Raw genomic sequence first — 27,602 nt, forward strand, 5'->3', positions numbered from 1 at the left:
AACTTCAAGTAAAAATGAAGCTTCCAGTCAACCCTAACAATGAATTTTATGTGCCTTATTATTCTCAGTTCAAAATACCTATTGATTTGAAGGATATTCAATGCTATATGAGTTTCCATTGTCTATGTATCACCCAAAAGATACATTTTTTTTCTCTTGAAAAATAAAAATCCTAAAATGTGCCCAGAATTACAATAAAAATGAGGTGAAGTCATATTATTTTAGAATTGTGGAATTTTTAATCATCATAAAATCATCTCTGTTAATCTTTTAATGTAATGCATCTCCCTATAACTTTCATTATTTGAATAATACTTGTACATCGAGGGATAGGAGGCTCACAACATTGCAAGACAGCTCAGCACTTTCTTAAAAAAATAAAATTCTTGGCTGGCGCCGCAGCTCACTTGGCTAATCCTTCACCTGCAGCGCCCCTGGTTCTAGTCCTGGTTGGGGCACCAAATTCTGTCCCAGTTGCTCCTCTTTCAGTCCAGCTCTCTGCTGTGGCCAGGGAAGGCAGTGGAGGATGGCCCAAGTGCTTGGGCCCTGCACCCGCATGGAAGACCAGGAGGAAGCACCTGGCTCCTGGCTTGGGATCAGCACAGCCATGGCGGCCATTTGAGGGGTGAACCAACGGAAAAAGGAAGACCTTTCTCTCTGTCTCTCTCTCTCTCACTGTCTAACTCTGCCTATCAAAAAAAATTAAATTCTTATATTCATCTGTATCTATAACTTAATTTTTCACCTAATTTAATTCTGGAATTAATTTGTTAGTCTATTTGATTTTCTTTTCATGCTTGCATGCATTCATTTCCTTCTATCTTTTGTACCAGTATATTACCTTTTAAAATAAGCTTTCTCTGAAGGTAATTGACTTCTTTAAGACTTTCAGCTGATTCTGTTTTTATTGGGGAGGGTACTATTTTCAGAATTTTGTCCATAAACATGCCTTTCCTATAAAGTTTTATTCCCATTAAAGACCTGGTCATTGCTATAACACCTATGTATTCTCTGAACATTTTTCTTCAAATATTAAATCATAAAGTATCAGATAACCATGACTGGATTTGCTTTCATATACATGGATGAACACTAAAATGCCTTCTTAATGGTTCTTACAAATATTGAGCACATTAATATAGACATGGTGAGAAACAGAAAAGACAATCTAGATTGTCACCAAAAAAGGGATAAAGAAACAAATTTAGCAATCTGATCCTATAAGTACCACCCTTTAGGCACCTGGCATAGTGCATAGCACCTAGTATTCAAAAGATATATGCTTATTTGTTATTTTAGTGAGTTTTGTAGTTATAAAGAATATCTAGAAAGCATAAATTTAATATATTTCATTTTTTAGAAAGAGTACTAAACATATGATGATATAATTTGTAGCAAATATTATTTGAAAAAAAAGGAGAAATGCTATAGCATTAAATTCAAAATTGACTTCACTTATTAAACTCCATCTTCTCAACCAGGCCTTCCATAGAAATGACTGTAGTCTGTCTTCAGCCAAACCTCTCTGCTATCACATTTTTAACTTTAAAGGCAATATTTTTGTCTTATACTGCAGTTCCATGCGATTGTCTCACTAATTCCCTTTCTTATTACCACTAAAGACTGACTTCCCCTACTCAGGACCTCTCTAGTATTTATTTTATATTTCACCTGGATTTTTTTCACATTTTTGCCTTCATCATAACTATTTAAATATTATATTTCATATTTTTTTCATTTAATTTTAAGCTTTTTCAAACAACATCCATATCTTATTTATATTTGTATTCCCAGAGAGGTTCTCATATTTTCCCTACACAGAGATGATATTCAAAAGTACATGTATAATGCATGGAAGAACTATTGCATAATCCAATCCAGTATCCCAAGAATCAACTTAAAAGTAGCAATCATTTCCTAGAAGAGAGGTTAGCAGAGCTGGTGCTGTAGCATAGCGGGTATAGCCACTGCATGCAGTGCCAGCATCCCATGAGGGTTCTGGTTTGAGAACTGGCTACTCCACTTTCAATCCAGCTCTCTGCTATGGCCTGGGAAAGCAGTGGATGGCCCATGTCCTTTGGCCCCTGCACCCACGTGGGAGACCCAGAAGAATCTCCTGGACCCTGGCTTCAGATCATCCAAGGTCTGGCCGTTGTGGCCATTTGAGGAGTGAACCAACAGATGGAACACTTCTCTCTCTTTCTCTGCTTCTCTTTAACTCTGCCTTTCAAATAAATAAATAAATCTATTTAAAAAAGAGAGAAAGGTTAGCAAAATTTTCTACAAATATGAATAAATATTTTGATTTTTTGCATGGCAAAAAGCACAATCTGGCATATGATTTAGGAATCTATGTAACAGGATGGAAAATAAATTTTCACAAAAATTTTATTTATGAAATTTAAAATATAATTGTGCATAATTTTTGTATTTCCATCAACTAGTTAAGAAAAATGTCATTCTTTGGAGAATATAATTCTTCATTTATTGCAGCTACCTATTATCAAATTTTTCTACTCATCTGTTATTAACTATAATGAGATTTTGCAAATTTTACATATTTCATTTTTGAAAATTATTTTCACACAAACAGGTACTTCCAAATACTACAGTTCACAAGCATATGATTTTAATTGAGAGTATTCATTTTTTGGAAGGAAGTTGTAGAATTCTATCAGATTTTCTCTTTATATTTGTCTTTTAACATGACATTAAATTGAAGATAAATCATTTCTAAGTGAAGGTTATATGGGCATGTCACATCAGCACAATCAAATGGATTTTGAAATGTAGAAATTTCTTGAATCTAAGTGTACAATATGCTGCTGAAACTGAGCTCAGAAAAGCAACCCACTCTAAATTGAATTGTAAAGGACATTGGCGTGGCATCTCATTAGTCAATCAAGAAACAAGGCAAATGTTTCTGAGTGATTATCTTTAGATCTTGAAGAATCAATACAGTACTGCTCAGGTGTTCATTCAAGGAGTCCAGGCTGTTTTTTTCTTTTAAAGATTTATTTGACTTATTTGCAATGCAGAGTTATGAGGAGAGGGGGAGAGACAGAGACAGATCCATGTCCTAGTACACACCCCAGATGGCCACAACAGGCAGGGCTGGGCCAGGCTGAAGTCAGGAGTCACTGTGTGACAGACACGTCACTTCTTGTTTTAATTTGATAGCATGGGAAGTACATAAAGTTCCTTAACATTAATTTTGGTTCAAACATAAGTTATCATCAAAATGACTTTACCACAGTATCCATCCCATATATAAATACCCTTTTGCTTTGTGATTTTAATTCATTTATAAACATTAAAAAGTCAGAAGTAAAACCTAATTTCCAAAGCCATTCATTGTTCACTTATATTGAGGGTAGTTTATCTCATTCAAAAAAAAATTTTAATCTCAGCCCCCCCAAAAAATAATTTAAGTAAACATGACCCTTTTTAAGCCATCAGACGTCTGTGTAATAGGACAAGTCAGGCTGTTCCATTTCTATTTCTGACAAGGTAGTCTCAGAACCAATGAAAGTTAAACCCACAAGAGCCAATTGAGATTACTGTTGACAATGTGGGTTCAAACAAATGCTAGATTCAAACATTTTCCTTAGAGTACCTGATGGCTAATAATACAATGAATATTCAACCTTTAAACACTTTATGTTTTCAAAAGCTTTGTAAATCTGTCCCAAAACTCTTTGGATCCACAGCCATCAGTTTTATTGCATCATTGTAGGTTCCACTTCAGATTGTAATGATTTAGTATATTCTTAACTTCAAAAATATTTTCAGGGCTGGCTCTGTGGCATAGCAGGTAAAGCCTCACTGTGCAGTGCTGGCATCCTATATGGGCGCCAGTTCGAGTTCCAGCTGCTCCACTCTGATCCAGCTTTCTGCTATGGCCTGGGAAAGAATGAATGGCCCAAGTCCTTGGGGCCCTGCACCCACGTGGAAGGCCTGGAAGAAACTCCTGGTTCCTGGCTTTGGATCAGCACAGCTCTGGCCAGTGCAGCCAATTGGGAAGTAAACCAGTGGATGGAAGACCTCTCTCTCTTCTCTGCTTCTCTTTCTCTCTCTGTATAATTCTGATTTTCAAACAAATAAATATTTAAATAAAAAGAAAAAATATTTTCACATATAGCATCCCACAGATTATTCATACCAATTACTTCTTCAGTCACTTAAAACTCAGCATGAAGCCGGCACCGCAGCTCACTAGGCTAATCCTCTGCCTTGCGGCGCCGGCACACTGGGTTCTAGTCCCGGTCAGGGCGCCGGATTCTGTCCCGGTTGCCCCTCTTCCAGGCCAGCTCTCTGCTGTGGCCCAGGAGTGCAGTGGAGGATGGCCCAAGTACTTGGGCCCTGCACCCCATGGGAGACCAGGATAAGTACCTGGCTCCTGCCATCGGATCAGCGCAGTGTGCCAGCCGCAGCGCACCGGCCTCAGTGGCCATTGGAGGGTGAACCAACGGCAAAGGAAGACCTTTCTCTCTGTCTCTCTCTCTCTGCCTGTCAAAAAAAAAAAAAAAAAAAAAAAAAACTCAGCATGGGGTCTGGCATTGTGGCATAGCGGATTAAGCCGCCACCTGTGAGGCTGGCATCCCATATGGGTTCCAGTTCAAGTCCCAGCTTCTCCACTTCCAATCCAGCTTCCTGCTAATGAGCCTGGGAAAAGAAGCAGAAGATGGCCCAAGTCCTTGGCCTCTGTAACCATGTGAGAGACCTGGATCAAGCTCCTGGCTCCTGACTTCAGCCTGGCCCAGCCCTGCCTGTTGTGGCCATCTGGGGTGTGTACTAGGACATGGAAGATCTGTCTCTGTCTCCCCCTCTCCTCATAACTCTGCATTGCAAATAAGTCAAATAAATCTTTAAAAGAAAAAAACAGCCTGGACTCCTTGAATGAACACCTGAGCAGTACTGTATTGATTCTTCAAGATCTAAAGATAATCACTCAGAAACATTTGCCTTGTTTCTTGATTGACTAATGAGATGCCACGCCAATGTCCTCTACAATTCAAGCAACTGTTCTTGCCAAAAAGCTAACAATCTAATACATGTTTGTTTTTGCTACAGAATTTAATTTAGTCACCATCAATAATGGACTTTCCTTGCTGGGATATCAAATAGAACACTCAGAAACTTACTTTAGCTGTGGCCTCATTTTCATTGTTTGTAAAGAGATTTGGCTGTGATAAGATATTCCATTTTTAATTTTCCAGTTTTTGTTTTTAAAAAGACTTAATCAAAAGGAAGAACAAAAGGGAGAGACAGAGAGATCTTCCATCTGCTGCTTCACTTCCCAAGTGGCCATAAAGGCTGGGCCTGGGCCAGGTGGAAGCCAAGAGCCTGGAACGCCATCTCTGTCTCTCATGTGGGTGGCAGGTACCCAAACACTTTGGCCATCATCCCCTGCTTCCCATGCACATTAGAAGGATGTTGGATTGTAAACTGAGCAGTAGAAATTCAAACTGGCACTCTTCTTTAGGATGCTTGTATGGCAAGTGGTGGCTTAATCCATTATGCCACAATTCTAGCCCCAAGTTTTTTAATTTTTCTGACTGTTTCATTTCCAGTGACATAATAATATAGTGTTGAACACTTGGTGTGATAATGTTGATATATACTCATTATACATAGCTGTAGTGTCATTACATAATTGACACAGATTTTGCCATCTAATTTGTTAACAAAACACTCCACATTCCATTGTGCCTTAGAAACACAATATTCAGAATCTACTTTTCTCTTTTTTTTTCTTGTGTTGTCAAGATAGATATGCACTTGTTTTAAAAGAAATAAAATGGCACAGTAAGACAATATATGGGGGCCAGTGCTGTGGCATAGTGGGTAAAGCCGCCACCTCAGTGCTAGCATCTCTTAGAAGGTGGCCCAAGTCCTTGGGCCCCTGCACCCACATGGGAGACCCAGAAGAAGCTCCTGGCTCCTGGCTTCAGATCAGCCCAGCTCCAGCCATTGTGGCCAGCTGGGAAGTAGGCTAACAGATGGAAGACACCTCTCTCCCTCTCTCCCTCTCTCCCTCTCTCCCTCTCTCTCTTTCTCTCTCTCTTTCTCTCTTTCTCTCTCTCTTGCTCTCTCTCTTTCTCTCTCTCTGCCTCTCCTTCTCTCTGTGTAACTCTGACTTTCAAATGAATAAATAAATCTTTAAAAAAAAGACAATATATGTTCCACTTGAAACACTGTCATGTAATAACTGCATCAGTGCACTTTGTAATACACCAAGAGTGCAAAGCAATGAGAGTGTCACATAAGATCTCTGCCCTAACTACTCAACTCTGCTACTGTAAGACAGAAGCAACCATTAAAGATAAATGAATGAATGAACATGATTGTATTCCAATAAAATTTTATTTATTACATAGTTTTAGTTTCATATAATTTTCACACATTTCTAAGTATTCTTACTAATTCTTTTCAAAATTTCAAAATGTAAAAACTTTTTAATAGATGAACTATACAAAAATCAGATGACGAATTGGATTTGGCTTGCAAAACATGGTTTGCCAACTTTGATTTAGGATTTGGTTTTAAGGATATACTGTTTGCTTGCCTAGCTTTATTTGCTATCATTTACTATTTTAATAAATTTTATGTAACTATGTGTGGTTGAGGAATAGAATCTAATTGATTATAAAAGTTGCTAAGTACACCAGAGTAAAATTTTAAAAACAAAAATAATATACTTCACACCCAGGTTGGGTAAGTCAGAAAGTACCGGTGGCCTTCGTACTGTCTCAGTGTTTCCATTTTAAAAACCCAGGACGACTGCATGAACTATAATTAGAGGTTTTAAGTGATCCATAAGTGCTCCCAAAATATTATTTAAATGTTTCACATATTTGAGGAAGAAGTCCTGAATATTCCCTAAACCTGAGCAGTTTTTCAACTGCAGCCTTTCAGAACACAACCCTTCCTACGTGTATTGAGCCTCCAGATTGATTTTCTAGGAACTTCTTAGTTTTTATGTCTTATCTGTGTGTTTTAGGGCATCAGAGGCAGCCAAGGGAAACCAGGACTGAGTGGGTCTCCAGGACCTCGAGGAGTAAAGGGTTCATCAGGCCCTCCAGGAAGTGCTGGAAGGCTAGGCCCAAAGGTACTGTAAAGTTTGTTGTGCTGAATGAGCAGTGTTGGCCATCCTTACTGGCCCTGGTTTCATCTAGATCACTAGATGTAAGGTTAATAGCATTTAATAAAATTTGGCTAAAAGTAAAAACACATTATAGACAAAGGAAAGTATGTGACCTTACCATTTCCATTCCCTATGATGGCACTCCGGACTAACAGTGCTTTAAAATATGCTATCTTTGACTCATTTTGATTCTTCTACCTTCTCTGTCATCTACCTTTTGCTCCCAAACAGTGAAATCTTATTTACTTCGAATATTTTATTTCTCAAATGCATTTCCTGTTCCTCAAAAAGTTAAACCTTGGTAACAAATTGATAAATCTGATGACAAAACAAATTATTACTATTACTATTAGTAATAATAATAAGTATAATAATAATAATAACAACTATAATAGTAAAAGTGCTAGTAATTAAGTGTTTCATTAATGTTCATTTCATATAGGACAGGGATCAGGAACAATTAAGATACTTACAATATCATTTGTGTACCATACAAAATTATTGTACTTGAATTTGTATTACTTTGATTTATTGTCCTCTCTCATCCAGGAATGCTGCAGCTGCTACCATTGTGCAGAATCCTGGTGTGGGCCTGTTTTTTTGGCATGACTATCCTCTCAATTCCACCTTTAAGAAATTCCCATCATGTGCTTCTCTAGGTTCCTTTGATATAAATTGTCTATATGTCATAAAAGTTTACTTTATTGATGTACTTATTACTTTATTATATCTTTTAAAAAGCCAAGTCATTTTTCATTTATTTTTATATTTTGTTTTTGGAATGAGTTGGAATATCTTTCATTCCATTTCTAAAAATAAACTTTAAAATAAGTGAATTTTAGAGATAGGTTAATGAAGAATAATGTTTGGTAGACTTTGGCCAAAAATTCTTTAATGTTTTGAGATAAGAAGTACACTTTTTACTGCAGATTCACATATAAGAGATAGTAATCTTTCCAATTTCTTTTCCTAGTTTCAGCATTTGCTCAGTTGACTTTAGTTTTAATGAAAAGGAATTTTCATGGTACAACTTGTTGAGAGCAGGCTAAAATCATAAAAATGAAGCAACTGAACAATCATTTTCAGTTTACTTATGTGTGTCAGGAATCTGAAAATTCTTTAGAACTGTTAAAATCAACTTAAGAGGTAATAATGACAAGGGTACTGATGTCTCACTCCTAGGCTTTTATAAAATGGCTTTAGACATTGGACTAATCTTATTGTCTGGGTCAATCTTGCATTTCTTGGAGAGATTCTGTTTGGGATGTCTATTAATGTTACGATGCCCTATATCAGGGGTGGGGATGTCCAGGCCATGGACTGTAGAAGGCCCACAAAATCATCTGGTCTGCCTCTGCCGTGGCAAACACAGGTAGGAGCTGAAATTCAATAAAAATCTGTAGCAGGCGAATTTTTAAGGTGATAATTTTGTATGGTGCACAAATGATATTGTAAGTATCTTAATTGTTCCTGATCCCTGTCCTATATGAAATGAACATTAATGAAACACTTAATTACTAGCACTTTTACTATTATAGTTGTTATTATTATTATTATACTTATTATTATTACTAATAGTAATAGTAATAATTTGTTTTGTCATCAGATTTATCAATTTGTTACCAAGGTTTAGCTTTTTGAGGAACAGGAAATGCATTGTCCTTTTCATTAAAACTAAAGTCAACTGAGCAAATGCTGAAACTAGGAAAAGAAATTGGAAAGATTACTATCTCTTATATGTGAATCTGCAGTAAAAAGTGTACTTCTTATCTCAAAACATTAAAGAATTTTTGGCCAAAGTCTACCAAACATTATTCTTCATTAACCTATCTCTAAAATTCACTTATTTTAAAGTTTATTTTTAGAAATGGAATGAAAGATATTCCAACTCATTCCAAAAACAAAATATAAAAATAAATGAAAAATGACTTGGCTTTTTAAAAGATATAATAAAGTAATAAGTACATCAATAAAGTAAACTTTTATGACATATAGACAATTTATATCAAAGGAACCTAGAGAAGCACATGATGGGAATTTCTTAAAGGTGGAATTGAGAGGATAGTCATGCCAAAAAAACAGGCCCACACCAGGATTCTGCACAATGGTAGCAGCTGCAGCATTCCTGGATGAGAGAGGACAATAAATCAAAGTAATACAAATTCAAGTACAATGCAAGTTGCATCACATATAACCACACCCCACACCCTCACCATCCTCTCTGTAGCCTTACGGTTCAGTGTTCTTCCTAGTTTTATAGGTCCCTCTTACCTCTTCTTTCTTTTCACACTTATCACCTTGGTCTCTGGAATCTTCTTTCCCCATTGCTATATTTCTTGGTTATTATTTTCAAACATAATGAGAAAATGATCATGCAAAATTTTATTTCTTCAATGCCTTGTACTATACCTACTGTGGACTTGTATTTGGGTCTCATTTAAAAACCAATATGTTTGTAGGTTCTGAAGTCAAGATCACCTTTCTTTGTTCTGTCCACAGGGTGAACAAGGGCTACCTGGCCAACCTGGAATTCAAGGTAAAAGAGGTCACCGAGGAGCACAGGGTGATCAAGGACCGTGTGGAGATCCTGGCCTGAAGGGGCAGCCTGTATGTGTCAACTCAGAAATTCACCAAGCACTTACACTGTATATCAGGCCACTGTTGTACAGTAATATTTAGCATGTCTGTTCACATTGCAGGGAGAACATGGTGATCAAGGCTTGACAGGTTTCCAAGGATTCCCAGGCCCCAAAGTATATTCACGTATTTTTCTGCTAATTTTCTTAACTATCTAGAAAAAAGAGATGTTGAAATATCAATAGTCTCTGACTTGAGCTGTTTTTTAACCTATAAATTCTCTGTTGGTATAAAATTGTGTTATAGTCCTTCAAAAGGTTCATGGAAAATGGAATTAAAAGATAAATTTGTTGAGGTGGAGCATTGTGGCACCATGGGTTAGGCCACTGCTTAGAACACCCATATCCCATGTAAGAGCAGCAGTTTGCATCCCGGCTTCTCTGCTTCCAGTCCAACTTCCTGCTAATGTGTCTGGGAAGGCAGCAAGTGATGGCCCAGGTACTTGGATTCCTGCCACCCACAAGGAAAACCTAGGTGCAGTTTCTGGCTCCGATTTAGGCCTGGCCAAGCACAGCTGTTGCTGGTATTTAGGGAGTAAATCCCTGGATGAAGGATCTTTCTCTCTCTCTCACTTTCTCTCCCCACCCTCTGTCATGCTGCTTCTCAGATAAATAAGTCAGTCTTTTTTTAAAATGTAAGTTTGTTTTGGTGCAAAAAAAATTTTTGAATCCATGCATGCAAAGGTTCTTCAAAAAACTCTTTCAAAATGTGTGTTACAGGGGGAAAAAAACGTACCTATATTTTCCATGAGCATCCATAAAGTACCTTCATATACTTGAGTTTTGAATATGCTAATTTTAAAGTTTATGTAACTGTATGTTTTCCTAGCACTTTCATTGCATGATTTTCTTTTGTTCCCTCTAATTCTTTCTCCCAAGTAGTTTATATGAACATTTTTTAAAAATTAATTGCTGGAATTTATTGTCAACTTCTTTTTTTTAAAGGTTAATTTATTTATTTGAAAGTCAGATTTACACAGAGAGAGAGGAGAGGTAGAGAGAAAGAGGTCTTCCATCTGCTGGTTCACTCCCCAATTGGCCGCAATGGCTGATGCTGTGCCAATCCGAAGCCAGGAGCCAGGAACTTCCTCTGGGTCTCCCATGTGGGTGCAGGGCCCCAAGGACATGGACCATCTTCTACTGCTTTCCCAGGCCATAGCAGAGAGCTGGATCGGAAGTGGAGCAGCCAGGACTAGAACCGGTGCCCATATGGGATGCCGGCACTTCAAGCCAGGGCATTAACCCGCTGCGCCATAGCGCCGGCCCTAAATTATGAACATTTTTAAACATGAAAAGATTGAGACTTTAACACTGGACACTAACATCAAATTGCCTAAATTCTACAATTAACCTTTTACTCTTTCATTATCATGTACCAATGCCTCTCTTTTTTTCTCTCTGCACCCATTTCTGGTGTGTTTCTCAATAAATTACAGTCCGTAGTGTACTTCACCCTAAACATTACAGCACCACGTCATTAACTATCATATTCCACGTTTTAAAGAACCAATTGTTGGTAGTATTGGTATGAGATCATTTCATTTGTAAGGTGAATTTAGCTTTACAGCTGAATACCCTGACTTTTTTTTATTGTACGTCTAGGGTCCAGAGGGGGATGCTGGCAGTGCTGGAATATCAGGTCCTAAAGGCCCCACGGGACTGAGAGTAAGTGCAAAGTCATTCTGCCTGCCCAGAAATTTTGCTTCCTTGCTTGTTGTTAGCACTCTTAAATCACTAAAATTAGTAGCCTCCAAATTAATAGCTTAATAAAGTCTCTTTTAATATAGAAACTCCTAAGAGCACATGTAGAGTTTAACCCTTTGCATTTCAGAGATGAGTTTGAGCAAAATACTCCACAGACCACCCGTACTTCCCAGTTGTTATTTTTTTTTAAAAAAAGAATCATCAGAATTGCTGTGAAGACTGGATAACATATTTATTAACTCACACCAGGAAAAGGTACAGGAAGCCATTTAATGTCATAGTGTTAATACAAGCACAGACCAGAGACCACCCCCATGCACCACCTGGAGGACGCTTGCCTGTGACCAGAGCTCTTCAGACCACACCTTGACAAATAGTTGTGTTTTCCCGGCTCAGGGGCAGGCATCCCAAGAGAGTGTTGAGGAATTTCTCAAAGAGTTCCAAACATCAGAGTCTGAAGAACTCCAGTGAACATTTTAGTGCCTGTAATTGCAAACTGCCAATAATATAAATAGGACAAATATGCCACCAGCAGTTACTGGTTATAGTTTTTGTTTGCTGCTTCCCTATTTTGTTTTAGTTTTTGTTCATCACTGGCTTCTAGTTGATGAAATGGTCTATAAATCTGAAAAAGAAAAAAAGTTGAAAAACTTCAAACAATGGTTGGACTGTAGCAGTAGCACCTCTGTGACTAATAGCAGCTGCTGAGGTCAGTGTGGAGAGAATGGAGAGAAGGGAAGCAAGAGGAAGAAAGGAGCCTTGAAGACATCTACAAGGAAACCTACTGTCTTGTACAAAATATTAAATAAAAAGTCAAATTTCTGCAATTCTATACCTCTTTTCTATATCTTACAATGATTTCTCAATAATACAAAGAGCAGTGTTGTAATAAGACTTATTTAAGACCTTCTGAATATTTCTCTGGGTATAAATGTTGGTTGCTCTCATGATTTTCCAAAGAATCAATGGCAAATTGGTGCTCTCATGTAAGTTAAATTCTTGATTATCCATGGTAGATATACATGGATAGACTTCTCTGTAGCAAATATTACTTTTAAGTTCTTATTCATATTGTTTCCCCACTAATGAAATCCATTCACTCTAGTTTTATTGGGTTCTAAATTAATTGTGTCCTTTTTTGATATTGTTAAAGAGAAGTTGGCTGCCTGCCTAGCACCTGTTCTAAGCAGAGTCTCACTAAGCTAAGTGTCTCTCTGAGCCAAAATCTGAGTCAGAAATCATTCATTACTAGTAAAGTTCTGGTAACTAACTCAGAAATATTCATTTATAAGCACAGATAGTGGTTTATTCAGTCATTATAGGAAACAAGTGAAATGTTTTGATAGGTTGCTGTTATGTACCAGGTACTGGTGTTCAGATTATGAAAATCCTATGATAGATGCTAGTGTACTCATTTTACAGGTAGGGAAATTAAGCCTCTGAAAAATAATTTACTGAGGAACAATATATGACTAGTATATATATAGAACCTACTATTTGAATCCACATATGATTGACCAAATTATATGTCATAAGATTGCTTCCTAACTGCACTATTACAATATAGAATGGATATTAAGTAGCCTTCTTCCTAAGGCCTGGCTCCTGACTCCACCTGCCTAGTAATGAAGACTCTGAGAGGTAGCAGTGATAGTTCAAGACTAGAATTCCTGTCACTGAATGGGTTACCTAGATTAAGTTAACAGGCTCCTGGCTTTGGCCCAGCCCAATCCCTGCTGTTGTAGACATTTGAAAGCTGAACCAGGGCATGCGTGCTCTCTCACTCTCTCGCTCTCTCGCTCACTTTCTCTCTCTCTCGCTCTCTCTCGCTCTCTCTCTCACTCTCTCTCTTTCCCTTTCAAATAAATAAATAATTTTTTAGAAAGTCTCTTGATTTGATTGTAAATCTTTGAAATTTGGGTACCATACTTATAAATTATTACTTAAGATCACTATTTGTATTTAAAAATGATCCCTTTAGATTTACTTCTAAAGTATCAGGCAATTTCTGTTATTCTAGGACAACTTAATATTAAAGCTGTCAGTTGATAAACCACATGGCATTACAGTTACCTTAGTTGATAGTATTTTCTGTACCTCTGCAGGAGTTGGAAAAGAGAGAGCCTGCCATATATATATATATATATATATATATATATATATACACACACACACACACACACACACATTTATGTATTCTAAATCAAGGATGAGCTGTAAAAACTAATTTGTAACTGGTGGGAGTTGGGGTACAATTTTTGGAAACATTAAATTGAGAATTTTGCATTCTTTGAGAAAAGGTAAGCTGTATGCCTAGTTTGGGAGAAATAAACTAGATAGCCAGCTTACTCAAGGTTATCTGTATAATCCAATTCATAGTTTAAAAAGGACTCCTCATACTTAATTCTCACAGTAAGCCTGGAAAGTAGGCATTCTTATTCCTATTTTTTTAAAGATTTATTTCATTTATTTGGAAGACAGAGTTACAGAGAGAGGTAGAGACAGAGAGAAAGGTCTTCCATCCACTGGGTCACTCCCCAGATAGCCACAACGGCTGGAGCTATGCCGATCCGAAGCCAGGAGCCAGGACCTTCTTCTAGGTCTCCTATGTAGGTGCAGGGCCCAAGGACTTGGGCCATCTTCCACTGCTTTTCCAGGCCATAGCAGAGAGCTAGATCGGAAGAAGAGCAGCCAGGATTCAAACCGGTGTCCATATGGGATGCCGGTGCTTCAGGCCAGGGCTTTACCCACTGCACCACAGCACCAGCCTATTCCTATTTTTATAGATGAAGAAACTGATGTTTATAAAGTTGATCATATGTAATACCTTCTGGTTCTTTTCGTACCCTCTATTACATGTTTCATGTCACTCAAAATCTACTTCTCAGCATCTATTTAGAAATCTATTCAAAAATTTGTTCATCATTGTGTTTTTATATAGTCTCTTTTGTTATGTAATGGCATATATACAAAATCCATTATTGAAGTTATCACCACATAAAAATTATCATCCTTGTTTATCGATTTGTTAGTAATTATACAATTGTTGCTCTCCTGAAAGAAAACTATAATAATATGCAGAGTTGTGTCATACTATTAATGAAGATTACTATGATTTGTGCTAATACTATATGATTTTAGAACAAAAGCTGTGATTGTGCAAATATGGCTATTTTACCATTGCAGAGAAAATTGCTGGGATTTTTCTGAATTCTACTGCTCATGAAACTAACAGTTTTTCTGTTACCCCAACAGGGAAACACTGGCCCTCTTGGCAGAGAAGGCATAATAGGTCCAACAGGCAGAACTGTAAGTTTGTCACAATATTTTTTCCTACTCTTATTTTTTTCTTTAATTTTATTTCTATAATAATCTATAAAGGCTAAGCCTGTGTGTTCAAGACGCAAAGATTGTAAATAAATGTGCAGTTTCTCCTGGAAGGTGATTTCGGAGATGTCAGTGATCATATTTGCAGTGAAGAGGGGATAAATAGTGAGTTAGGCACTTAAAACTGGAACTGAGAAGAGAGAATAGAACTGAAACAGGGAGGGAAGGATGCCTTCAGCATAGAGTGGATCACTAAAGCCATAAAAATGTGCCTGTTTTCTAAAGGAGAGGACATAGATTGCAAAAGAAGTGCAGACAGCCAAGATTTGAGTCTTTGGAAGCACTCTCTATAACGGAAAGCAAAAAATAGTTGTTGGGAATAACAGGGAAATCAGGGCAAGAAAGGAGTTGTCAGTGATCATCTTTGTGAAAACAAGTTGCAGATGGAGTACAGGTTGCAGTGAAGAATAAAGTAGATTAAAATAGTAACTTTTCTCAAATTCTAACAGCTTTTACAGTGGATACTATTATTTCCATTTCATAGATGAAGAAGCAGATGAGGTTCATAGAAGCTCACCTAGTCATTCAAGGTGATGGAGCTAGTGAATTTCATGGCTGATGCTTCTTAATTCAAGACCAATGATGTTTTTACCCCTTTCAATCTATGTCTAGAGGAGAAACTGAGAAGATATTTGCCAGTGATTGAGATATTTACCAATGACAAAATTAGGGTGGTGGTCACGAAAAAGTTTTACAATGCTGTTAGTTGTATGAAGAGGAGAAAGAGCACAATCTAAAATAAAATTGAATCTCAGAGATGAAAAATTTATTCCTTGCAGAGAATCAGTAATGTTGAGTCATTTGAAAGTGTTATTGATAGCCACACAGAGTTTAAAAGTATAAAAACGGTATTCCTCAGGTTCTAAGTACAGCTGTTCTCTTTGATAAATTTAGAGGAAATTCACCACTAAAGTTCTTGGATTTCTAATTTTAAAAAATGTACAACTCAACATTTCTGTAGATTTTCAGCATTTGCCACTCAGAACTATCAAAAATTGTGAGAGAATGCTCATGTTTCAGTGGGTGGTTCTTCAGCCAGCTAAGGAACACATACTGTTCTGATTACAGAATGATTATTCTCCTTGTCAAAAATGTGAACTATTAATTGTCAAGGAAAATGTGATGCAGAAATGTCTCAATTAAAATATTTTACTGGTTTTATTTATAGGCAGTTCTTAAAGTCTCTTACAATATTTAGCCTGCACATCAGATTTTTCCCATTTTCCATTCAAAGAGGAAAAATTCCTTGTGAAAAAATAAGCATTTGAGAATAACAAAAACATTGTGAAAAAATAGTTGGGGGGGCATGAGGAACTTGCTTTTCCAAATAGGAAGATACTGCAAAGTCATTGTAAACAAAATTATATTGTAGCACAAAGAGATAAGTAAATAGATTCATATAACATAATAGGGCCCAGAATTAGATTAAATATTTAATTATAATAAAAATGATATGTCTGTTAGGATGAGTTGGGCTGTAACAGAAATCCTGAATCATACTGGTTGTAACAATTAGGAAATTTATATATCATATTACAGGAAGTCCACTGGTTAAGGAAATCTTCAGATTTGATTATTTAGTGACTCTGTCATGATGTCCAAGACCAAATTCTTGCCATATCTTTCTACTGTGCTATCCTAAATATTGGCTTCATAATTATACTTACAGAAAGATGACCACAGTTTCTCAGGAGTCACATCCAGACAAATTATCCAAGGAGGGGAGGGATTTTCTGTAACACTATCATGGGAAAAATTAAAAATTTTCCTGAATACTCTCATTGCATTTTTCCACATGTCCCATTGACCACAATCACCAGTGACAGGAAAGTGATATGTAGTTACTTTGCTACAAATAAACTGGAAGCTCATTTCACAAAAAAAAAAAAAAAAAAAAAAAAAAGAGGGTTGAGGGGAGGAGTGTGCTTGTCTTCTCAGAACTGTTCCTATGGAATGCATGCCATCTGTTCTCTTTATATTAATAAAAAAGAAAAAGAAAAAATATGAAATGACTTTTTAAAGTCTAAACAATAAAAATCCTAGAAAACTAGAAAATCAGAGTATACAGGCTTCAGTGTTGAGGGAACCTATTATATAAAGTGGGAAACCTGATATGGTCATTTATCATGCTGGTGAAGATGTCAGTTAAGACACTTGAATCTCATATTGGAGTACTTGGGTTCCATATCTGGCTTCAGGTCCTGACTCCAGCTTCCTGCTAGTGCAGACCCTAGGATGCAGCACTAACGATGTGAGTAACTGGGTTCCTGCCGCCCACATAGGGGACCTGAATTGAGTTCCTGGCTCCTGGCTTTACGCAAGCTCAGTTCTGGCAGTTGTGGGTATTTGGGTAATGAATCAGCTGGTGAAAGAGCTTTCTCTTCCTCTCTATTTCTGCTTCTCAAGTCATTTTTTTACAGAGAGAGGATTTTATGTAGTTCAAAGGCAGAGTTACAGAAAGAGAAAGAGAGAAAGGTCTTCCATCTGCTGGTTCACTCCCCAGATGGCTGCAACGGCCTGAACTGGGCCAGGCCAAAGCTAGGAATCAGGAACTTCCTCTGGATCTCCCACACGGGTACAGGAGCCCAAACACTTGGGCCATCTACCACTGCTTTCCCAAGGCACATTAGCAGGGAGCTGAATCAGAAAAGCAGTAGCCAGGTCTCGAACCACCACCCATATGGGACGCCAATGTCACAGGTTACAGCTATACCCACTACACCACAGTGCCAGCCCCAGGTAAGTCTTTTTTTAAATAGGAAAACTGAAAATGATAAAGGGATAAAAAAAAAAGTTTAGATTCTTGAATATTTTAAAATTGTAGAAAAATGATTTCATAGATAGTCAAAAATCAACATGGATTGTAAAAAATATTTTCAGTGCTAACAAGTGTTAGTATACAAAGTGTATACAAGTGTTAGTATACAAAGAGCCTTTACAAACTGGATTTGAAAAGCTAGAAAACTCAGTGAAAAAAAAAAAAAGAAATCCAAGAGGTCAACAATTATTTTAAAAGATGCTCACCTCATTTCAGGCATGGAAAGCCAAGATACTGTGGAAAAAAAAAAAAAAATGTGATCCCTGTTAAACATAAGAGTAGGAATAAGAGAGGGAAGAGATATATAATTTGGGACATGCTCAAGCTGACTTGCCCCAAATGGTAGAGTTAGAAACATACCAGGGGACTCCAATTTAATCCCATCAAGGTGGCATGTACCAATGCCATCTCACTAGTCCAAGTGATCAATTTCAGTTCGCAATTGATCATAATGAAAGGACTAAGAGTCAAAGGGAGCACATAAGCAAGTCTAGTACCTGCTAACACTAACCGATAGAATAAATAAAGGGGAGAGTGATCCAACATGGGAAGTGAGATACTCAGCAGACTCATAGAATGGCAGATGTCCTAAATAGCACTCTGGCCTCAGAATCAGCCCTAAAGGCATTCAGATCTGGCTGAAAAGCCCATGAGAGTATTTCAGGCATGGAAAGCCAAGACACTCTGGCAAAAGATCTCTGTGAGTGAGATCTCAGTGGAAAGAACAGGTCTTCAAAGAAGGAGGTACCTTTCTCTGAAGGGAGGAGAGAACCTCCACTTTGACTATGACCTTGTCTAAACAAGATAAGAGTCGGAGAACTCAAGGGGCTTCCATAGCCTTGGAAACTCATGACTGGAGCATAGGGAGATTACTGATGCCATAGACAGGAGTGTCAATTGGTAAAGTCAACAACAGGAGTCACTGTGCACTTACTCCTCATGTAGGATCTCTGTCCTTAATGTGCTGTGCATTGAGATTTAATGCTATAACGAGTACTCAAATAATATATTTCACTTTGTGTTTCTATGGGGGTGCAAACTGTTGAAATCTTTACTTAATGCATACTAAACTGATCCTCTGTAAAAAAAAAAAAAAAAAAAAGAAAAAAAAAAAAGAAAAGAAAAGAAAAGAAAAGAAACTATCAACTCCCAACTTGACTCTCACTGGGATTAAACATGACAATAGGTCTGATCTGATTTCATCATCATTAAAAAAAATCATCTATTATTTTTCACTTTATGTTTCTGTGTGGGAGCAAACTGTTGAAATCCTTACTTAATGTATACTAAGCTGATCTTCTGTATATTAAGATAATCGAAAATGAATCTTGATGTGAATGGAAGGGGAGAGGGAGTGGGAAAGGGGAGGGTTGTGGGTGGGAGGGACGGTATGGGGGGGAAGCCATAGTAATCCATTATTCGTACTTTGGAAACGTATATTCATTAAATAAAAGTTAAAAAAAAAAAAAAAAATCCTACATGAAAGATCTCTGTGAGTGAGACCCCAGTGGAAAGAAGGAGCCATCAAAGAAGAACAAAGAAGAATGTAGTTTTCTCTGAAGGGAAGAGAGAACTTACACTTTGCTTATGGCCTAGCCTAAATACTGATGGAGACTGTAGACTCAAAAGGATTCCATAGCCTTGGCAACTCATGTCAAGAGCCTCGGGTGATCACTGACATCATACATAAGAGTGTTAATTGTTAAATTAACAGCAGGAATCACTGTACACTTACTCCCCATGCAGGATCTCTGTCCTCAATGAGTTGTACTATGAGAATTAACTATAAAACTTGTTCTCAAACAGTTTTTTTTAATATATTTTGTGTGTGTTTGTGTGTGCAAATCGTTGAAATCTTTACTTAGTATAGAGTTGGTCTTCTGTGTGTAAATTTAATTGAAAACCAATCTTGGCCGGCGCCGTGGCTCACTAGGCTAATCCTCCGCCTTGCGGCGCCGGCACACCGGGTTCTAGTCCCGGTTGGGGCGCCGGATTCTGTCCCGGTTGCCCCTCTTCCAGGCCAGCTCTCTGCTGTGGCCAGGGAGTGCAATGGAGGATGGCCCAGGTGCTTGGGCCCTGCACCCCATGGGAGACCAGGAAAAGCACCTGGCTCCTGGCTCCTGCCATCGGATCAGCGCGGTGCGCCGGCCGCAGCGCGCCGGCCGCAGTGGCCATTGGAGGGTGAACCAACGGCAAAAAGGAAGACCTTTCTCTCTGTCTCTCTCTCTCACTGTCCACTCTGCCTGTCAAAAATAAAAAAAAAAAAGAAAAAAAGAAAACCAATCTTAATGGAGAATGGGACTGGGATTGGGAGAGGGAGAAGGAAGTAGGGAGGGAGTGGGTGTGGGAGGGCGGGTATGGTGGGAAGAATCATTATATTCCTAAAGTTGTACTTACGAAATTTGTACTCATTAAATAAAAGGTTTCTAGAACAAAAAGATGCCCACCTAACTTTATATCAAAGAAATGCAAATTGGCCAGCGCCACAGCTCAATAGGCTAATCCTCTGCCTTGCAGCGCCAGCACACCGGGTTCTAGTCCCGGTCGGGGTACCAGATTCTGTCCCGGTTGCCCCTCTTCCAGGCCAGCACTCTGCTGTGGCCCGGGACTGCAGTGGAGGATGGCCCAGGTTCTTGGGCCTGCACCCCATGGGAGACCGGGATAAGCACCCAGCTCCTGGCTTCAGATGAGCGCAATGCGCTGGCCACAGCGGCCATTGGAGGGTGAACCAACGGCAAAGGAAAACCTTTCTGTCTCTCTCTCTCACTGTCCACTTGGCCTGTCAAAAAAAAAAAAAAAAAAAAGAAATGCAAATTAAAATGAGCTATTGTATCTATCTTTCATAAGAAAATATTATACTTTTATTTATCACTGGTAGAAACTTAAATTATAGCCTTTATGGAATGAAATTTGTTAAAATGTAAGTATGTACACTCTTTACTCAGCTGTTCCACTTTGAGTAATTTGTCTAATAGAAACAAAAAGCACCCAATATGCTAGAGGAATTTTCAAAGATTTTTTTTCCTTTCACAATAGTGTTTGTATTGGCAAAACAAACAAACCAAAAAATGCTGAATGCTCATCTGTAAAGGAATGGCTAAACAAATTGTGGTCTATTTCATGAAATAGTATGCAATTATTAAAAGCAACTATATATCTAAGTAGACTAACTCTCAGTTATTTCATGATTGTTAAGTGGAAAAGCATGATTCATAAAAAAATACATAAATAATACTATCCCAACATTAGAAAACCTGCCCAGGTTCTCCTATACATATGTAAATATAGTTGTCAATATCTGATATTAGAAGATATGTTTCATACTAGGTTGGAATACTAGGTTGGAAGTGGATGAGAACTTTTTTAATTGCTTGTTAAGATATTAAATCAGTTTTTAAAAGTTAATGTTGTAGTTTAAAGTGGACTAGAAATAAGACAAGAAGCAGAACTAATATTAGTGGCAAGTAAATAATATTTTTAGCTTACAAGAGTAACAAAGAACATGCCATAAATCAAAAGAAATATATATGCTCATATTTTGAGTTATACATGCAATTCCAAACAAACTTTCTGGGGATAAATTTTTTTGTTTTTGTTTTTAATAGCCTGAATATGTTTTTTTTTTTTTTTGCTTTCAAACTTTTATTTAATGAATATAAATTCCCAAAGTACAGCTTATGGATTACAATGGCTTTCCCCCCCCATAACGTCCCTCCCAACCGCAACCCTCCCCTTTCCCACTCCCTCTCCCCTTCCATTCACATCAAGATTAATTTTCAATTCTCTTTATATACTGAAGATCGGTTTAGCATACATTAAGTAAAGATTTCAACAGTTTGCTACCACACAGAAACATAAAGTGAAAAATACTGTTTGAGTACTAGTTATAGCATTAAATCCCAATGTACAGCACATTAAGGACAGAGATCCTACATGAGGAGTAAGTGCACAGTGACTCCTGTTGTTGACTTAACAAATTGACACTCTTGTTTATGGCCTCAGTAATCACCCTAGGCTCTTGTCATGAGCTGCCAAGGCTATGGAAGCCCCCTGAGTTCACTGACTCTGATCATATTTAGACAAGGCCATGGTCAAAGTGGAAGTTCTCTCCTCCCTTCAGAGAAAGGTACCTCCTTCCTTGATGACCCATTCTTTCCACTGGGATCTCACTCGTGGAGATCTTTCATTTAGGTTTTTTTTTTTACCCCAGAGTGTCTTGGCTTTCCATGCCTGAAACACTCTCATGGGCATTTCAGCCGGATCCACATGCCTTAAGGGCTGATTCTGAGGCCAGAGTGCTGTTTAGGACATCTGCCATTCTATGGGTCTGCTGTGTATCTCACTTCCCATGTTGGATTGTTCTCTCCCTTTTTTATTCTATCAGCTAGTATTTGCAGACACTATTCTTGTTTATGTGATCCCTTTGGTTCTTAGTCCTATCATTATGATCAATTGTGAACAGAAATTAATCACTGGGACTAGTGAGATGGCATTGTTACATGCCACCTTGATGGGATTGAATTGGAATCCCCTGGTATGTTTCTAAGTCTACCATTTGAGGTAAGTCAGCTTGAGCATGTCCCGAATTGCACATCTCTTCCCTCTCTTATTCCCACTCTCGTATTTAACAGCGATCACTTTTCAGTTAAGTTTCAGCACTTAAGAATAATTGTGTAATTTTTTAACAATTTTAGAGTACAAAGTTATACATTACGGTGCGGTTCAGAATGACAAAAATTAGAAAAAATCTAATAAAAGAAATTAATTAAAAATATAATTTTTTAAACAGGTATTATAGTTATTTAGAAGAATGCAGGTTGGCATGGAAGAACATTCCTGTTGTGAAGGTATAATTTCAACTGACAGGAAAGATAAACAGTATTATCTCATTTTTCTACTGAAAAATAATGTTTTCACAAACATGAATACAAAAACATCCACAGGAGTTTAAAAAGTAAAAGGTCCACCCATCCATTGCAGACCACACATTATTTTCAAGTACATAGGGAACATTTACCAAAATAGAGCATATTTGGGGTACAAAACAAATTCTACTGAACTTACGAAAACTGAAAGCATACAAATATGGTCTGTGGCCATAATGGACTAAAGCAAGAAATTAGTAACTGAAAGATAACTGGAAAGTCTGAAAACACTTGAAAATTAAATTACACACATCTATATAATCCATGGATCAAAGAGGAACTCCAAAGTAAAGCCAGAAAATATGAACTGAAATAAAATGTGTGCAACCTATAGAAATTTGCAGGAAGCTAAAAAGAACAGAAAACAGAAGATGAAAGAAAAATAGGAAGCCACACTAAAAACTGGGCTTTCAAAGACTGAGGGAAACAAATATTAGAAGATTGTTACCTTAATTTAGAAAGAATTTCCTTTCTAAAGTGTTTTGTATATGATTTCAGATCAGCGATTGACTCAATGGAGTGACTAAATGGCTTGTAATCACAGTCTCACTTTAAGGTGGAGGGAGAGACAGCAGGGTGAATTAACAGATTGTTTTGGTTTTTCTTAGAAAAAAGAAAACTGTAATTTATATAAATGAATAACAAAGTCTTACTAAGATCGAAAATGCAAAAATATAAGTTGTCCTGTTACTGCATACAACCTTAACTGTATTTAATAAATAAGTGTCAATACCACTGAACTAAAGTCTTTTCTTTTTCCTTTTAGGGACCCAGAGGTGAAAAAGGCTTTAGAGGTGAAGCTGTAAGTTTAATTTAATTTATGATTATAGTAGCCCATGTCAGTAGGCCTTAAGCTCCATGAAAGCAAGGACATGTTAGAGTTGTTCACATTGTATCTCTGAGAGCTGTGAAATAAAAATGCAATTATAGTTTTCAGGGGGCAGAATTAACCTGTGTGGTATGCAGCAGTAAAAATCTGATAAGCCCTAAATGTGTTAGACGGTGTCCATGTCACTCTTCCCAGAATGCTGTGTGAACGGAGTCGATGCTTTTTGAAGCATTAGGAGAAGAGGTGTGGGTCGTCTCCACCGGCACCCGAGCGAGAGCACTGCCAAGTGGCTTTAGGTGGAGGCCCACAATGGCAGAAAAGGGTTGCAGAGCAGAAGAAAGTCACTTGTTTTATGCTTCAGCCAATAGCAATGGTGAGAAGACAGGAAGAAGGCACACTGCACTCACTGTTCCCCATGTTTCAAGGTTTTCAATTGCTCCAAGTTTAAGATCCAAAGTAGAGGAAACACCTCCCCAGCAGGGATCATGCAGCAGCCATAACAGAGGGCAGGCCAGGGGTGAAATGAGGGAGGTCAAAACTAAATATAGAAGGCTTGTAAGAATAAACTTCAAAGTAGCAGTACAATCTTGATTAAAAGGTAATAAGATTACAAAGCGGCAGCTAAGATTGTTTTTCTTCTCCCCATCGGGTGTGCTTGGAACTCAGAATAAGTAAATATCAGTTATATTAATTAACTGAAATGGAGAAATTATGTGATTCCAGATAGCCTAAGAAGCTCAAAAGTCATCACAATAGATCGTGTTCAGTTTACAGAAATGTGGCTGTCACCTTTTCTCGGTAGATTTACTATAACAGGAAGCAAGTAGAATCAAGAATGTAAGCACATATTAAAGCCATAACCCCTAGGAGGAATGGGAATGGGAAAGGAAATGAGGCTTGGAATTAGCCCATTTTCCAACACCACCTCCTCTTCTGGCTGGGCATGTTTCCCCAGCTGATCTTCTCCAAGTACTCTGGCTGGAACATAACATCTATGAGGATTAGGAAACCTCAAGTACCTATGACAATGTCACAAGAATGCCATGTGAACAAAAATTGAATGGCTTTGATGGACTATAAGCACAGTGGATTATGACTACAATCTCAGGTTGTACCAATAGAAATATGGCATCCAGAATAGAGCAGGTAGTGGCACCAGTCAGGCCTTCTCCAATGAGGAACATACAAGCTTAAAGCATGTTCAGAGGAGAGCTCTTGGATCGTGAAGGATCTGTGAGCCATGTTCTGGAAAGACCAGCTAAAATATGGGGAATGTTTTGCTTCTGCCAGACTCTGTAGCTTGATCACAGCCCTCTCCTTGTTTTCTCTGCAGGCTCCTCACTGCCTGACCCTCACACCTACTGTTTCTCTACTCCCTTTTTTATCTCTCTAATTCCCGCTCATCTTAAGGTTTTGATTTAAAGACTTAAAGATTTGCTCAGTGGCAGGCAGGAGTGAGGGTTGCTGATGTTTTGGCCCTATTCCATTGCCATTCCTGGAGATAATGCCTGGTACTCAGGACCTAGTGCAATGCCTTGTTGCCTGTTCTTCAGTTCTTAAGTGTCCTCTTACCAGAAGGATTTTTCTTGACTGGCCTATGTAAAATAGCCATGCCCTGACCTTTCTGAGCCTCCTTGCCTTTCCTTAACCTGTTTTCTTACTTCCTAATGTGTTACGTATGTATTTGAGCCTGTTGTTTGCTGTCGTTGCTATTTATTGTATCTTCCCATGACACAGACATTTGATCCACTGTTGTTTGTTTTAATCTGTGTCCCCAACACTTAACAGTGCCTATCTTACAGTTTGCATTCAATAACTATTTCCTGACTAATTGGTAAGCAAATTAGAGAAGGTTTGAGATATCGGAACATGACAGTTGTCTTCAAATATTCAAAGTTGTCTTCAAATATTCAAAGTTGTCTTCCAAAAGACAGGGACTCTAAAGTGATAAAAATTAAAATGATTTACTTATTAAATTATATCTTCATTTTCTGAGCCTAGCTCCTTGAAAGATAGCAAGTTCTGTGTGAGCATGCAATATATTTGATACCAACTAGTCCCAGCAACCCAGCTAGTCATCAACCTGCCATAGCCCTTGGCATGTAATTAATACCCACACTAAATACCTATTCACTAAATGAGTAGACTATTAAGGTTTATTTCAGTTCAGACTAGTAGTGAGCTTTAATATAATAATGAATTGCTACACAAGATAATTTTGCAAGCGCCTGTCACTAAAAGCCTAATGATCATCTGTGAGTAACTGGACTAGAATTCCTATACTGAGTATGGAATTAGAAGAGATGTCTTTATCGTTAAAGCATAAATCAGATCATATCACTACCCTCTTTAAAACCTCCCTATGACTCCTCTTGAACTTAGAATAAAGTTAAATTCTTTACCTTGATTTACAAGGGCCTACATGAACTATCCCATTTGTCTCTCCAATATCATGTCCCATGTTCCCCTTGCCAGCTACACTAATCTTCCTTGTATTCTTTGGAATATGCCTTCCTTTTACTTAGAAAATGGTTTTACCTCTCTTCAAATGACTGGTTTTAACTCAATATTCAGATCTCTGCTCAAATATAACCTGAAAGAAGACTCTTGTGACCATTCTGTCATTAATCTTGGTCATTCCCTTTCATAATATATTGTTGTATTTTCTTCATAATTTAATTCCTAGAGATTGCTCTGCCAAGTTCCTTATCCATAAAATGTGCCTTAAAGTCTTTTCTCCTTTGATAATATGAAAAACCATGGTAACATGTCTTATGTTCTCATTAGGACTTCTTCAGTGCATTCTCCAAGTTTGCTTTCTTTAAATAGAAGGTTTAAATAATTAGAATCCTAATGCATATTGTGTTTCAGAATATAATATCTTCATGGGAGCAGAGCTCAGATAATACCGGTAAATGGGGCACATGGACAATGATTGTATTAGCTAAGACTTGTTATATGGAAATAAATAAAACACTTTACGTTTTGTAGAAAAATTGAGACTCACATCAGTCTATCAAATTGGTTTTATAAATCTTAGTTTTAAATTTTCCAGGAAGCTGGTTTAAGAATTTATAAAACTATGCTATTCTTGCTAAGTTTTATACCTAGACCAAAGCATGAATCAGTGACTTTTAAAAAAAGGCTGAAGTTATATATAGCTCCTGACACAACACGTGAAAAGTATCCCTTTAGCATAAATTTGGTTTCTTGGTTAGGAAGCTTCGTATCTTCTGTAATTTAACATTGTAAAGTCTAGCATTGATCTCAAGTAAGGTCCTCCTCACCACTGACAGCTGTTTCTGTATGGCCCTAAAGGAGGATTCCTTTCCTTTCTCTTTTAAACTTGTTACCTGACTGCCTGACTAGGCTAATTTAAAAATGAGTCCCTAGGAACACACATTTAGCCTAGTGGTTAAGACTCTGGTTAAAGGGCAAGTGTTTGGCACAGTGGTTAAGGTCACTTGGGACACCCACACCCACATCCCGTAATGGAGTGTCTGGAATCTGGTCCCAGCTTTACTTCCAATCTCAGATTCCTGCTGCTGTGCACTCTGGGAGGGAGCAGTGATGGCCCAAATATCTGGGCGCCAGCTACCCACATGGGAGACCCAGATTGAGTTCCCAGCTCCCAGATTTGGCCTGCCTATTGAGGGCATCTGGAGACTGAACACTGACTAATAAATGAAGGATATTTCTCTCTTGCATTCAAACACAGAAAAAGAGAGATGACCATTAAGATGCCCTGATCACACATCAGAGTACCCAGGTTCAATACCCAGCTTCCAACTCCCGCTTCCTGTTAATGCAGACCCTGGCAGGCAGCAATGGTGGCTCAAGTTATTGAGTTGTTGCCACCCTCATGGGAGATCTGGATTGAGTTTCCAGCTCCCAGCTTTAACCTCAGCCCAGTCTTGGCCATTGCCCACATTTGGAGAGTAAACCAGCAGATCAGAGCACTCTCTCGCTCACTCATCTCCCTCTCAAATAAATAAATAATTGAAATTAAGGAAGAAAAAATGAGTCCCAGGATTCATGTTTATTCTCTAAACAGAGCTAGAATTTTGTGGCACCCTTGGAAAATCTCCTAGTGGACAGCATTTAGGATTCTGTCCTCCTACCTCAAAACTATCACATTATTGGAAAATTACTCTTG

General features: G+C 37.9%; 1 protein-coding gene across 1 annotated transcript in view; it reads left to right on the plus strand.

Moving 5' to 3' along the window:
- Positions 1 to 27,602, plus strand: part of COL24A1 (collagen type XXIV alpha 1 chain) — a gene marked incomplete at its 5' end in the record, with an annotated part of 418,086 nt that overhangs the window by 359,275 nt on the left and 31,209 nt on the right. The window contains 6 exons of the mRNA XM_089299394.1: positions 7,004 to 7,111; positions 9,647 to 9,754; positions 9,847 to 9,900; positions 11,386 to 11,448; positions 14,743 to 14,796; positions 23,384 to 23,419. Coding sequence (XP_089155520.1) covers positions 7,004 to 7,111; positions 9,647 to 9,754; positions 9,847 to 9,900; positions 11,386 to 11,448; positions 14,743 to 14,796; positions 23,384 to 23,419 — 423 coding nt within the window. The remainder of the gene's footprint in view (positions 1 to 7,003; positions 7,112 to 9,646; positions 9,755 to 9,846; positions 9,901 to 11,385; positions 11,449 to 14,742; positions 14,797 to 23,383; positions 23,420 to 27,602) is intronic.

The sequence above is a fragment of the Oryctolagus cuniculus genome, chromosome 7 (assembly GCF_051225735.1).
Source record: "Oryctolagus cuniculus isolate XC-2025 breed Fujian yellow rabbit chromosome 7, ASM5122573v1, whole genome shotgun sequence".
Taxonomy (NCBI): Eukaryota; Metazoa; Chordata; class Mammalia; order Lagomorpha; family Leporidae; genus Oryctolagus; species Oryctolagus cuniculus.